Genomic DNA, 12,876 nt, shown 5'->3' on the forward strand with positions numbered 1-12,876 from the left:
TAAACATAGTGTGTACTGTGTGTGTGAGTCCCTATATAATTTAAGTGTTTCTTGTAGTACGTGTATGTGGTGTTGGGTGAGACTAAGTCAGGGACGTAGGGCTATCACAGACAGAAAATTGAGTGAAAAATTCAACCCTATTTAGGGGAGGCTGGTCTCTATCCCCACCATTGAATTAAAAAATTTTTAAAAAAATCTTAATAATCCTTTTTTTTTTTCTTTGGAAAAATATTCCTAAACCTTATTCTCTAAAATTTGGCATGTTAGCAGGTACCAGCGAAAAGAATGAAAATAAAAAAATAATCAAAAGCCCAAATTAAACTATTGAGAAAATCACCGGTCGGCCGAATATTAAAAAAAGAAAAAGAAAAGAAAAGGGGGTATTGCGCAATATAAAAAGGGCAGAAATTGGTGAAATCGAGCCCGCTTCGTCTTCGTCTTCATCTTCGTCTTCGTCTTCGTCCTCAGCACTGTCGTCTTAATTTTGAAAAAGTAATTGCAATTGCAATAGTAGTAGTAACAGCGTGGGTCTGGTCTGGAAATCAAAAGAAAAAAATGGCCAACAGTAATCTCCCCCGAAGAATCATCAAGGTTCGTTTCTTCATCACTCGATCCCCACCACCACACCATACAACTGTAATCTTTTGTCTAATCATTTTGTGTTCTTCATCCTCCAGGAAACTCAGCGTCTTCTAAGTGAACCAGGTTACTGCTTTTTTTAATTTTTTTTTTATTACTAATACGTTTCCATAAAAAAAAAGCACTAAATTCCCATTAGATATACCTAATTACATACACACACATATATATTTACCTTTATTAATGTCTAATATTCCGATGCTCCCATTATTTGTGATCACATTCCAAAATGCAATATTAAAAACTTTTACACGTTTCAACATATAGAATTCTGAATTTAAGAAATATAAGAACCAACCAACCCAGAATTTAGAAGATACCAACTAAGCAACTGACCCCAAAGAAAATATTATTAGTGCTCACTTGGTATGTTGGGTGATATCATTATTTGTTGCACCCAAGTCAGGTGGGAGGAAAATCCGCTAAGCTGGAGGACAAAAATTCTCTATTTGGGTGTTCAATTCACTGGAAAGAATTTAGATATATAATGTAGTTGTGCTATGATGTTTTTGATTATATTGTGAGGGTGAAGGTTTAAGGGTTTGCTGGGATCTAATTTGTGATTTATTGTTCAGCACCGGGAATTAGTGCTTCTCCATCAGAGGACAACATGCGATATTTTAATGTAATGATCCTCGGCCCAACACAGTCTCCATACGAAGGTAACTAGCTGTATGGCATGCAATTTGGACTTAATATTTACCTTAGTATTCTATCTTGGTTGGCTACACATTCTTGAAGATGTTTTTGTTTTTTGAGATTGAATTCTGGAAGTATTTTAAAGAGTTGATCGTTTTTAAGTTGTTTTCAGCTGTCAAATTTGAACTTTTGAATGATTCTTTTGGACAGTTTTGGGAAAGGTCCGGAAGAACATATATTTTTGAGGTGATAATACCACTTTCCATATAAAAAAAATGCTTTTGGAAACAATAGTGTTGTGTCCAAATTTTCAAAGCTATGGTATGTTCATTTGAATGTTCTAGCTCTATATTTGGTGTAGAAGAGAAATGCATTTAGCATGGGAATACTAAAATTTTCATTGTAAGATATTATTTGAAAAGTGGTCCTTGGTTTACACACGTTCGTTTTTTAATCATCATAAAGGTCAATTAGTTTGGCTGGAAAATTTGAGTCACCATCTTAAGTTGTCCATTATATCTAATGATTCTAATCAAGCATCTGGGGGTTGAGTGATAGCCCAAGTGGTATCATCACCCTCTATGGTGCTTGGCATCTGGGGTTTGAACATGTGGTGTGAGCAAACTGTCGAACACAATATAAAAGTATTACCATATTGATGTACCAAAGTGCTATTGCTCTTCCCCCATTTAAGAATTGCCCTGACAATATATTAATCATTTATATATGTTTTTAAAAAAATAAAATTAGATGTAAACTGCTCTTAAAAATTCAGTTCATAACCTAAATGTAAGGCCTCTAAAAAAATAAGCAGAGTATATGATGGATCTAGTTGCTATTTATAAATAATGATTATATGGGCCACCCCTTTTGAACCATGTTTACAATATATTGAATGGTTGTTGCCTTGTGGGCTCTGCTGGAGTTTGACAGCATTCAGTGATTTGCTGCATGAGGAAGCATCTTTAAAGGTCAATATTGACACATCGGTTGCACCAACCAATAACAGACCCATCTATACTATGGTTGTGATGGTTTCGTCTTACCAAAAAAAAGAAAAAAAAAAACTATGGTTGTGATACTTTTAACATTTTAGAAAGTTTCCTTTTTTGTGTGTTGAGTAATGATTTAGTTTTTCCTGTGATTGAGCATTAGATTAATTAATAAGTGATAGTAAATTGGCAGTTGTTTATGTTTTGATATGTGATATGTCAAGAAATTCCATTTATTACATTTCTCTCTCCAGAGTTTAATTTGTACGTTTTATGTGACATGATGTTTTCTCCTTTTTGAAATATCTGTTTAGGAGGAGTTTTCAAGTTGGAACTATTTTTGCCTGAAGAATATCCAATGGCTGCTCCTAAGGTACTTTGATTTGGGGTCATTTCCATCTACACTGGTTTTCCTTCATTTATGAGATGTTGCTGTTTTTATTGTACATTTGGCCGTTGCCTTCCTTTGAAAAATGGGGCTCATTTCATATTGTGGTTACAATTCCTAATAGCTAGAACCTGCTAGAGACATGTTATTCTTGTTGCTGTTCTCATTGTACATTATAATGTCTAAGTTCATTTTGTTCCAAACATTTAATTTATCCTTTGTGCTGAAACATGCTTGGAATTTGGTGATATGCCATGCCTTATTGGTTGGTAGAGCTAAAAAATGGAGATCATTCAGGTTATTGAGTGTGCTTCAATCCAGTGGTAGCTTAGGACCATGCATTTCTCTAGAAAGACTATGTATGACACTAATGTAGTGTTTGGTTTGGGTTTTCAATATAATACACGCTGGCATCCATGGGAATGTTTGGGTTGGTAAGGATTTTGGGAATATGAAATTCTCATGTTTGGGAATATTTAATATATTGGATTTGAAGTCAATTAAAAGTTTTTGTTGATTAGCCATACAAACTTTCTTTTTGTTGTTTTAGTTAGTTTTTATTTTTTATGGTAAGCTATGCCCCCAAGGGAAGGAGAATGGGAGATTTGAATGAGAGTAACCTCCACTTCTTGAGGCGTGGTCACCAACCGTATTTTAACCCTTAGGGTTTAGTAACAACTCTATTATTACAGTTTACTATATGTGATATCTAAATAGGGAAGACACCAAAAGTTCAAGGAACACCCCCCACCCCATCTAGACAAGATGAGATGCCATTTAAAACAACGCATTGATTTTGTTTGTGATTTGTCACATAAAACCAAGCATTGAATCAATTTTTAGCACTATTTGTCCCTAAAATTTAGCAAATGAGCATTTTAGTCCTTGAAATATAAAATGATTGCTTTTAGTCCCTTAGATGATGTGGCCAAACTAATTGACATGTCATCAATCCATAAGGATTAAGGACTAAAAGTGATCACTTTAGGTTTGTTAGGGACTAAAATTGATAACTTCAAGTTTTTTAGGGACTAAAAGTGACCACTTTAAATTTCAAGAATTAAAATTGCTCATGAGAGCCTCTTGGCCATGAGGATAAACTACTTTTAACCCATTAGGGGTCAAAAGCCCATGGATTTCTTGGTAATTGGTTTTGGCTGGTGAGGTCAGTTGCCTGCAGGAGTTTGATTAACAGTGAGAATTGTTGTATAGTATGATGTGCAAGTAATCTGAGTGAAGTTCTCCTATGTCAAAAAAATAAAAAATTGCTCATGAGTGTTTAGGGACCAACCGTGTATTTTGGACTAGTAGTTTTATACTGGATACTGTATATGTCATTATTTATTAGTGTACTTATATGGAATCATCAATTACCTCTCTCTCAAAAAAATAATTATATGGAATCATGGTCACCCACAATTCACCAAGAATATGGTACTATGCTCTATTTAGCAAACATGAAGATCAAGATTGACTTAGTATTTTAAAAAATGCACTTTACTTTGATGACCTGGATATCACTATTGAAAATGGAATGTACTTGGAGCTTGATTTCCATGCTTAATTTGAATATCTAATTTATATTTGAATTATTCACTACTGTGTTTTAAGGGAGAGTTTGCCTTCCTTTTTAATGTGAATTAAAACCTATCTATATTTCACTTGATTTATCCAAAACTTGTATGAAAGAAGCCCTTAGATCTTGTAGTTATAAAACTAGAAGTGGGTATTTATATCACTGTTAGAAATCTCAAAGCAAAGAGGGCATTGAGGATTAGAATCAACATCTTGTGATAGCTTTTGGCTTATATTCGCCATTAGTATTTTTTGGCTAGGTTTTATAGAGGATCTTAAGTTGAAGGCTTCCCAAACTAAACAGGTTAACTGGCTGGCTGGCCTGTGATAGCTTTTTAAGTTCTGCACTGCAGACCCTGCTCAAAAAGAGTAAGAAAGAGAGTTTGTGGGGCAGATTTAGAGCGTTCATATTCTAGATCAAGCTTGGACTTGACCTATATTATGTAGGTCCCTTTTGCATATGCTTCTGAGCCAAATCATTTTTATGAAGAGCCCAATTATCTTGAAGTATGTTCCATATTACCTAATTTTTTTATTTTTTTTTTATTTTTTTTTAATGTTTAAATAAAATATTTGAAGGTGTTCAATTGATTGAATTGCCAAATAGGTTAGTTTTGAATTCCGGCTAAATCAAGACATTGCCCAATTTTCACTCTGCCAACTCTGCCTTTGGCTTGAATTCAACCTACTTTTTTGATAGGTAATAAAGGTTTTATTGATAAGAAAAGTAGAATGTGTTTATGATAGTAAATTCACTGCACTTGAAATGAAATGAAAGGGAATAGCTAACAGAAATAAGGAAATTAGACATGATAATACATTGCGTAAAACCTCAAATACGAGACCACTGAAAGAAAGTCCTAGCTAGGAAAGACTTCAATATATCAATAGGTCTCTCAATGTCCTCAAATGTTCAGGCATTGCGTTCCTTCTAGATTAACCACATAAGGCACGCAGGTACCATATTCCAAACATTTGAAGAATGAGTCCCTAACCAATTCCTCCATGAAAAAAGGAGAGAGAAAATTGTGTTTGGCATCACCCACTCAACCCCAAACATAAGAAAGAATTCACTCCACAAAGCATGAACATACTTACAATGGAGCAAAAGATGATCCACAATTTCCTCATCACACTAACATAAGCAACACCAATTAACAAGAGGCAAGTTCTTCTTAACAAGGTTATCGATTGTAAGAATCCCACCCCTAGTAGCTATCCATAAAAAGAAAGACACCCTTTTAGGTACCTTAACACACTAGATGCTCTGCCAAAGGAAGAAACAGAAGGGGCTTTTGATAATGAAATATAAAAGGAGTGCACATAAAAAACACCACTACGAGTCAATTGCCAAATCACCCTCCCCCCTTGGTAATTTGGAGGAGATATGCTCGAAGAAAGAGTAAAATCTCTCCAACTCCTAGTCATGAAAGTCATGACGGAAAAGTAAGTTCCCGCTTCTACCTCCCCCATTTGGTGCAGTAAAAACTAGGTCAGAAATCCGAGCTTCTTGAGCCACAGCAAAGGCAAACAACTCTGAATACAAATCTCTCAAAGAAATAGGACCACTCCAAGGGTCGTATCAGAACCAAATGCAAATGTCTCTCCCACCTTATATACCACATGATCAAAGAAACTCTCTACACCTTTCCTAATGTTCTTCCACATCCCACAACCATGAGTCCCTCTAACAACTCTAGTGCACCAACCTCCATTGCCCTCCCCATATTTGGTGGCTATAATCTGATGCCATAAATGGGTGACTTCATTTTCCAAAACATGATAGCCACTTCCCAAGCAAAGCTTGGTTAAACAGCCTAATCCTTTGGATTTCCAAACCACCTGCTTCCACCAGCCAAACAACCTTTTCCCAAGCAACAAGCGGATATTTAAAAACTTCAGCAAGTTTCCCCCAAATGAAATTCCTCTAAATCCTCTCTAATCTGTCTGCCCATTAAATTCTTTCCAAACTTGATTCCTTGGATTGCCAGTGGATTTTTGTGGCAACCACCTCCTTCCCTGGCCTAGAAGCTGATTTTCCCAAGAAAAAATCACGTTAACTTCACTTCAAGAAAAGCCCTGCCACCCTTATTAAATCCTTCTGGGACATGCAGACAACCACGTCTTGCCCCATTATGATACTCTGATATTTCCACAAAAATACCACCCTTATTCGACCTACTAGAAAACTCCAATATTTTCTAATTCTTATGAAACCGTTTGAAAAAATGTTGCATACTAAAATTCCAACAGCATAACTCTACCAAGCATGCAATGATCGAATCCAGAACCCGATCTACCAACCCGAATAGAACCATGATGCTTGCCCTGTTTTTCAATGATGGAATATGAATCCATACAACCCCCATCAAAAGCCAAGAAGAATGCCTTTGAGTCAATACGAAAAGATGCAGAGTTCCCCACTGTCCCCCCTGATTTAGGAGAAGCTTAGCTTGTGTAGTATGGGAATTGGCAAGATTTTGGTGGATGTTGTAACGTAAAAGGTTTGGGGTTCAAATCTTTTAAGTTTAGGGAGGGTTGGGCCGGTGTATAGTGACTTGGCCAGTAGAAAGTTTGTTGGAGAGGGATAGGATGTGGAGGGAAGAAATATTGTGGGGTGGGGAGAAAATTTTGGAGAGCGTAGGATGGGAAGGCTTGTGCATTTGGACAAGGCGGTGGTGGAAGATGTTGTGGGAAAGAAGGGAACGGTGGTGATGGAAATTGTATAGGAACCACATGAAGAGTTTGTGGCAGAGGTAGGGGGCGGGGTGGAGGGGGAAGGGAGGGAGCACTCAACCTAATTCTATTTGATCAGCTGATCCAGCGTTATGTAGGATGCATCTGTTTCTGATGTTGAGGTTTCTCATGAAAGTGGTTGTAGATATTGTGTGCTTCTTTGTTACTGTATTTTGTTTATTATATTTGTCTTCCTCTACCTTTATCCCATAATTAAAATGCAGAATGCTATATCATATGTGAGAAAGAAATATGATTCAGATCGTCATTGGCTTGTGATTTAGAACATCCTTTGTAGGTGGACTATCTAGTTGTTTGGGAACTGAATTTAGAGTTGATGGTCTTGAGAAATGATTCCATGGTTTTTATGATGCTTGGAATTGTTTCTTGTTGAACCTCTTTTAGGTTTCTTTTTGGCAAGTTAAATAGTAGGGGATTGGGGTGATGGGGTTCGAACCCTAGATATTGCTTCCCCCCCCCCCCCCCCCCCCCCCCCGGGGCAGCGGCAAAAACCCCCTTTTTAGGTTATTTAGAATTAAAATTTTGTTTTTGGAGTGTACCCATGTTGGTGCTGGTGACTGCCCATGTGACCTGGGATGGAATCATTGATGGTTATGGGATAAACATGGTAGTAATAACTATGAACTTGTTGATATGACCCAGGGTATTGATTGGGATTCTGTATTCATTCCAAACTTGTCCGGTTGTTGTGGTGAAATTGAGGTGCTTTATGGTTTCATACCATGTAAAGCAAATTCTAATAACTAACCTTGAACTGGCAGGGTGAGGCTCCCCTCCAGTTTATTATTCTCCTGTTTCCTCCCATTTTAAAATAGATCAATGACATGTGGAAAAAAAGTAATCCAACGGTTAGAAAAAAAAGCCAACTTAATCTATGTAATATTCTCATATTTCTTCCTCTCCTCTTCACTCCGCAACATAACCACCATCACTTGAGCATAGAAAGCCTTGGCCAAACTAATCATATTTGCTCTTACCAACACACCTAGTATTGCATTATAGGAAAATAGACTGTGCCCATTTTCAATCAATTTTGCTTGGTGAAACCAATAAATTGCACTCCTAATATCACAAATATAAAGGCTAAAAATTAGCCAAACTGAAACCAAAACCACCTACCACTGCCACCATAATCCACCAGACCCCACAAATCACAGCCACCGGCAGCTCAAATCGTCAACCTCACACTGGTGACCTGCCACATATACTGCCGTGAACCATCGACCCAACGTCAACCCAAACCTCCACCACTGTGACCCACGATGCTGCAGAGTCTGTAACCCAAACCCAGACCCGCAACACCCCCATGATGCTCAACCCAAGAAAAATGCTTTTGGTTGCCTTGCGCCGCTGCTGGCTGTTGTTCCTCTGACGTCGATTGGCGATGGGTCACCTTCTCACATGCTTAAGTGATGGTGGTGACATTGCAGATTGAAGAGGAGGAAGAAAGATAAGAAAATTTAAAAGATTAAGTTGGTTTTTTTGTTTTTGACTGTTGGATCACTTTTTTTTCCAAGTGTCATTCATCTATTTTAAAATAGGAGGAATCAGGAGAATTATAAACTGGAGGGGAGCCATACCCCCCTTCTTTTTTTTTTTTTTTTTTGGCATAAGTCATACCGTTTTATTTTTGGCTGATTAGCAACTGCCTTGTCATACTTTATTGTTATATCCTTTTGCATAGCAAGTCTTAAGCCCAGATAAAAGAGGGTTGTAGTAGGTTGACTTTTTTATGAAATAAAACTTTTATTTCTTATGAACATGGGTGGCTGTCTCGCCTCTGGTGTTTAATTTGATAGAATTGTTGTGTGCATTGTCTGATAAATGTATTTCTCTGTTTTTGTAACTTGTTCATATATACAAATCCAAAAATATGTAAGGTTACAGTTGCTTGTGTGCATTTGATTCTGTAATGCGTTGAAGCTCTCTTGTGAAGTTCCCTTGTGAAACTTGTGTGCATTTGCTTCATTAATGTTTAACCATATTCCTTCCAACAGGTCCGATTTCTCACCAAAATATATCATCCTAACATTGACAAGGTAGGCTATGTGTGGTTTTACTTTTGTACTCAAATTAGGTTTCAGAAGTAAGTATATCTTGTGCCTCTTATGGAAAAAATTTCTCAATGCAGCTTGGAAGGATATGCCTTGATATTCTGAAAGACAAATGGAGTCCTGCTCTTCAAATTCGAACTGTACTTTTGAGGTATAGTTGATTATGATCTTATATAAGTATTCTATCTGCATACTCTGGAATCTTCTCTCCTAAACCCAATGGGAAATATTCTTGGCACATTAACTGCTTTGCAATTTTTTTTTTCTCCAGCTATTAATTGTATTTAGCCGTCTCTTTTCAATCTAGTTTTAGAACTGACAGTGAGATATGAGAAAATTGAAACCACCTGTGGAGAAAGGGACAATATATGAATTTGGATAATTTTTTTGCTTCTATTGGGCAAAGAGTTTGAATTCTTTATAAAGTGATCTTTTAGAATTTGATTTTCTGGAGAAAAACGGAAATAGATGATGTTGAAGTTCTTGGCATTGTTTCTTGTTAGCATTCAAGCTCTTCTGAGTGCTCCGAACCCTGACGATCCACTTTCTGAGAACATTGCGAAGCATTGGAAAACGAATGAGGCTGAAGCTGTTGAAACAGGTAATGTTGTGAGTCTCGACTTCCATTGGTTTCTTCCATTGGTTTCTTCAAAATTTGTTGATATTGTAACACCAATTAAAGGAGTTCAATTAATATGTTCTCTTTTTGTTGTTTTCTGTTTTCACCTATCCTTCAGCAAAGGAGTGGACCCGTTTATACGCAAGTGGTGCCTGATGACATGGTGGAAAGTTTTGCTTCCCCTGAATAACATTAATGAAATGTATGCTATTGACTGTCAATTTTAAATGGAAATTTAGTACAACTGATCTTTGAACAATCGGAGTTTAGTATTCTCAAAGCTTCCAGTTGCTGTCCGTTCATTGTTTTCCTCTCATGTAAGCCTTGTGAAACTTGTATGATAAAATGGGCCATTAAGTGGCAAACTATTCTATATATAATATTCATGCCTGGTAGGTTTCTTTAGTCAGAATTGTTTTTAAGTCATTGTTAAAAGCTAGTTGCTTTGGCTTACCAGTTGGTACAAACTCATCAGTAGTTTTGAAGTTGATGCTCTCCAGTATCCTCCAATGGTACTTGATATTTTATGTACACTGCTGTAGATTTTATTGAAGCCATTGGCTTATTATGTCTGCTCTCTGAGAGGAGGGGGAAAAATATTGTCATTAAAATTGTGTAATAAGTGGAAGCTTCTTTTTTTGTTTTTTTTTGAGTAAAAGTTTAGAACTTAGAATAAGTGAATGGATGCTGCTGAAAGGCTTAAACGAGTTCCGTCGATCTAGGCATCTTTGTATCAGAACCAGTAACATGTTGGGAGAAGGTTATCTTTCAAGTGGGGGTATTGATGTCAAGACTTGGATCTTTGTAAGATTCAGTGCTACACAAGATCCCCATCTATTAAATTCTAAAATTCTCACCAAATTTTTAACGGGTCCTGCTCCCCTCCCATTTAAAATTATTCCATTCTCTCTCATTTTTATCAGGATGAGTGACCCCTGTCAAATATAAAATTCAACGGTAAAGACAAACCCTCGTTAAATACACGTTACTAATGTCTTCCTTCTTCCTTCCAAAATCATTTTCTCTTTTTAAGTGGTCTCTCTCTCTCTGAGTTCAGTGCCTACCAGAGAAGAAGCAAAATCACCAATACTGTTTGAATTCTATAATGAGAGAATAACTCAAATTTGAAATGAAACGAAGAGAAATTTCAAGATTTCACCAAGTTATCTCTCATTAAAAAAAAAAAAAAAAAGAAAAAAAGAAAAAAAAGAAAGGGGTTTTTGTGCTGATTTGCAGATCTAAACGGTTCAACTCAACTTTATCCACCAAATCTAATGCTTTTTTTTTTTTTTTTTTTCTTTCTTCTGAGCACAGAATAGTATAAGAGAAAAATCAAAGGGAAAATATCTTGTTGGTTTAGAGACAATACAGTACTATAGTTTTAAACAATTAAAATTAAAATCAAAATAAAGAAAGTACAAGAATAATAGAGAGGAACAGAGAGCACGAGGAGAATTATTTTGGGTTCTCTTTGAAGAGCATAAGGGCCATGATTTTACCGAGAAACAGGAACTTAGAGAAAGACTCAAGTGACGGTTCACGGTTGCGATTAAGGGTGTCCAACCCACCCGCCCACCTGCCCAACTCGCTCGTACCCGACCCGTTGCCACCTAGTCCAACTACTCTGGTGGTCAGACGCAGGTCCCAACCTCCATAAACTTGACCCCGACAAGTTAATTGCGGGTCTTCCCTTTCAAAACTAGTGAAACATAACCCGCTTGAAGTTTCCATAAATTCCGATGATCGGTGATTTTTTCAAGCATTTTAGACCATATTCGGCGAGATCTAGGCCTAATCTCGACAGATCCAGCTAGATCTTGACGGATCCGGCCAATCTCAACCTTGGTGACAAAACCTAAAACTCGATTGGAAGATTCGATGAGTATTTTGTGTCGGTTTCGGGTTACATTTTCTACCACCTGAAGTTTTCGAGTTGAGTCCTAGTTGGGCACAAACCTGACTCGGCCCAACCCATAAACAGCCCTAATTGTGATGTTAGAGAGAGGAGAGAGAGGCCAAGAAGAGAAGAAAATGATTTGAGAAAGAGAACAGAAAAACAACTTTGATGGTTTTGTCTTCACTGTTGGGTTTTATGTTTGACATGTGTCACTCATCCTAATAAAAATGGGAGAGAATGAGAGAATTATGAATGGGAGGTGAGCCAAACCCTTTTTTTAACTACACAAGATCCCTCTTATTCAATTCTCTAATTCTCACCAACTTTCTAACTATGCGAGACATGTGGGCATTTATTTTAATTTTAATTTAATTTAATTTTTTTGTGTGTGATTTACATGAGATCTTTTAGAGCATTGGATTCTTGAAAAAAAAAATTATGTCTCAAATCTAAATTAAAATAGTCGGTGACGGATAGTGATAAAATGCTTGTCCATATTGCAAACCGTCCATGCCAATGACAAGTAAAAGTATGGACGAGCGTAAGCGCATTAATCCCAGACAGCATTTAATGACCAAATGATGAATAAGCACGGAGCCATTACCGCCGTCCAATTCTGTGCATTTAATGGCCGTTACGAACATTAAAGGTTTGGGATTAAGTGGTCATTACTGAGCCATTAATCCTCTAGCTTAGGTACAACATAAGGAAAGGCCAACAAATTGGATATTTACTCACACAAAGGCTATATAAAGATAGGAGAGACAAGTAAGTGATTCACATTGAACACTCACACAAATTACTCTACAGATTATTGATTTCTAAAGAGTTTAAACTAATTTAAGTATCGGAGGGTCCTAGGTAGGCCCCAAGCCAATGTCATTATTTATTGAGTGTTTTCTCTCATACAGGATCTCAAGGTCGTCCATTGTACTGACAAGGAACATACTGACGAGGTGAAATCGTGTTTTATCAGTTTGGCGTCGTTTGTGGGGACGACAGACTATCAATCAATAAGCCGTTGAATTCTCTACTGACTAAGTTCCTTAGAATCGATGGACTCAACCACAACCGCACTGTCGGACCCAGTGGTGATGACTCAACAAATCCAAGCACTAACAGCCAATGTGCAAGAATTGATGAAACAAAATGAAGACTTGAAGCAGCGAGTGCGTCCAGAAGGCACTGATACGTTACAGTCACAGCATAATCGCAATGACAATGACAATGAAGTCCATAGTTTAGGAAATAGCAGAAGAGAAACTTCAAAGCACACCTCATAGTCGACTCATGGTAATGATCAAATGATGAAAAAC

At 37.0% G+C, this 12,876-nt stretch overlaps 1 protein-coding gene across 1 annotated transcript; it reads left to right on the forward strand.

Moving 5' to 3' along the window:
• Positions 1–322: 322 nt before the first annotated feature.
• LOC115957348 (ubiquitin-conjugating enzyme E2 36) lies at positions 323–10,085 on the forward strand. The gene is made up of 8 exons (XM_031075569.1): positions 323–591; positions 678–705; positions 1,215–1,301; positions 2,585–2,643; positions 8,988–9,029; positions 9,122–9,195; positions 9,548–9,645; positions 9,782–10,085. The coding sequence occupies exons 1-8, from the start codon at positions 556–558 to the stop codon at positions 9,817–9,819; spliced, it is 462 nt and encodes a 153-aa protein (XP_030931429.1). The 5' UTR covers positions 323–555; the 3' UTR covers positions 9,820–10,085.
• The last annotated feature ends 2,791 nt before the right edge of the window (positions 10,086–12,876 follow it).

Source organism: Quercus lobata, chromosome 8 (genome assembly GCF_001633185.2).
Source record: "Quercus lobata isolate SW786 chromosome 8, ValleyOak3.0 Primary Assembly, whole genome shotgun sequence".
Classification (NCBI taxonomy): domain Eukaryota; kingdom Viridiplantae; phylum Streptophyta; class Magnoliopsida; order Fagales; family Fagaceae; genus Quercus; species Quercus lobata.

Coding starts and splice junctions, on each gene's coding strand:
- LOC115957348 (XM_031075569.1), top strand. CDS start 556: ATGGCCAACAGTAATCTCCCCCGAAGAATCATCAAG. Junction 2,644..8,987: donor ATCCAATGGCTGCTCCTAAG/GTACTTTGATTT, acceptor TCCTTCCAACAG/GTCCGATTTCTCACCAAAAT. Junction 9,030..9,121: donor ATCATCCTAACATTGACAAG/GTAGGCTATGTG, acceptor TTCTCAATGCAG/CTTGGAAGGATATGCCTTGA.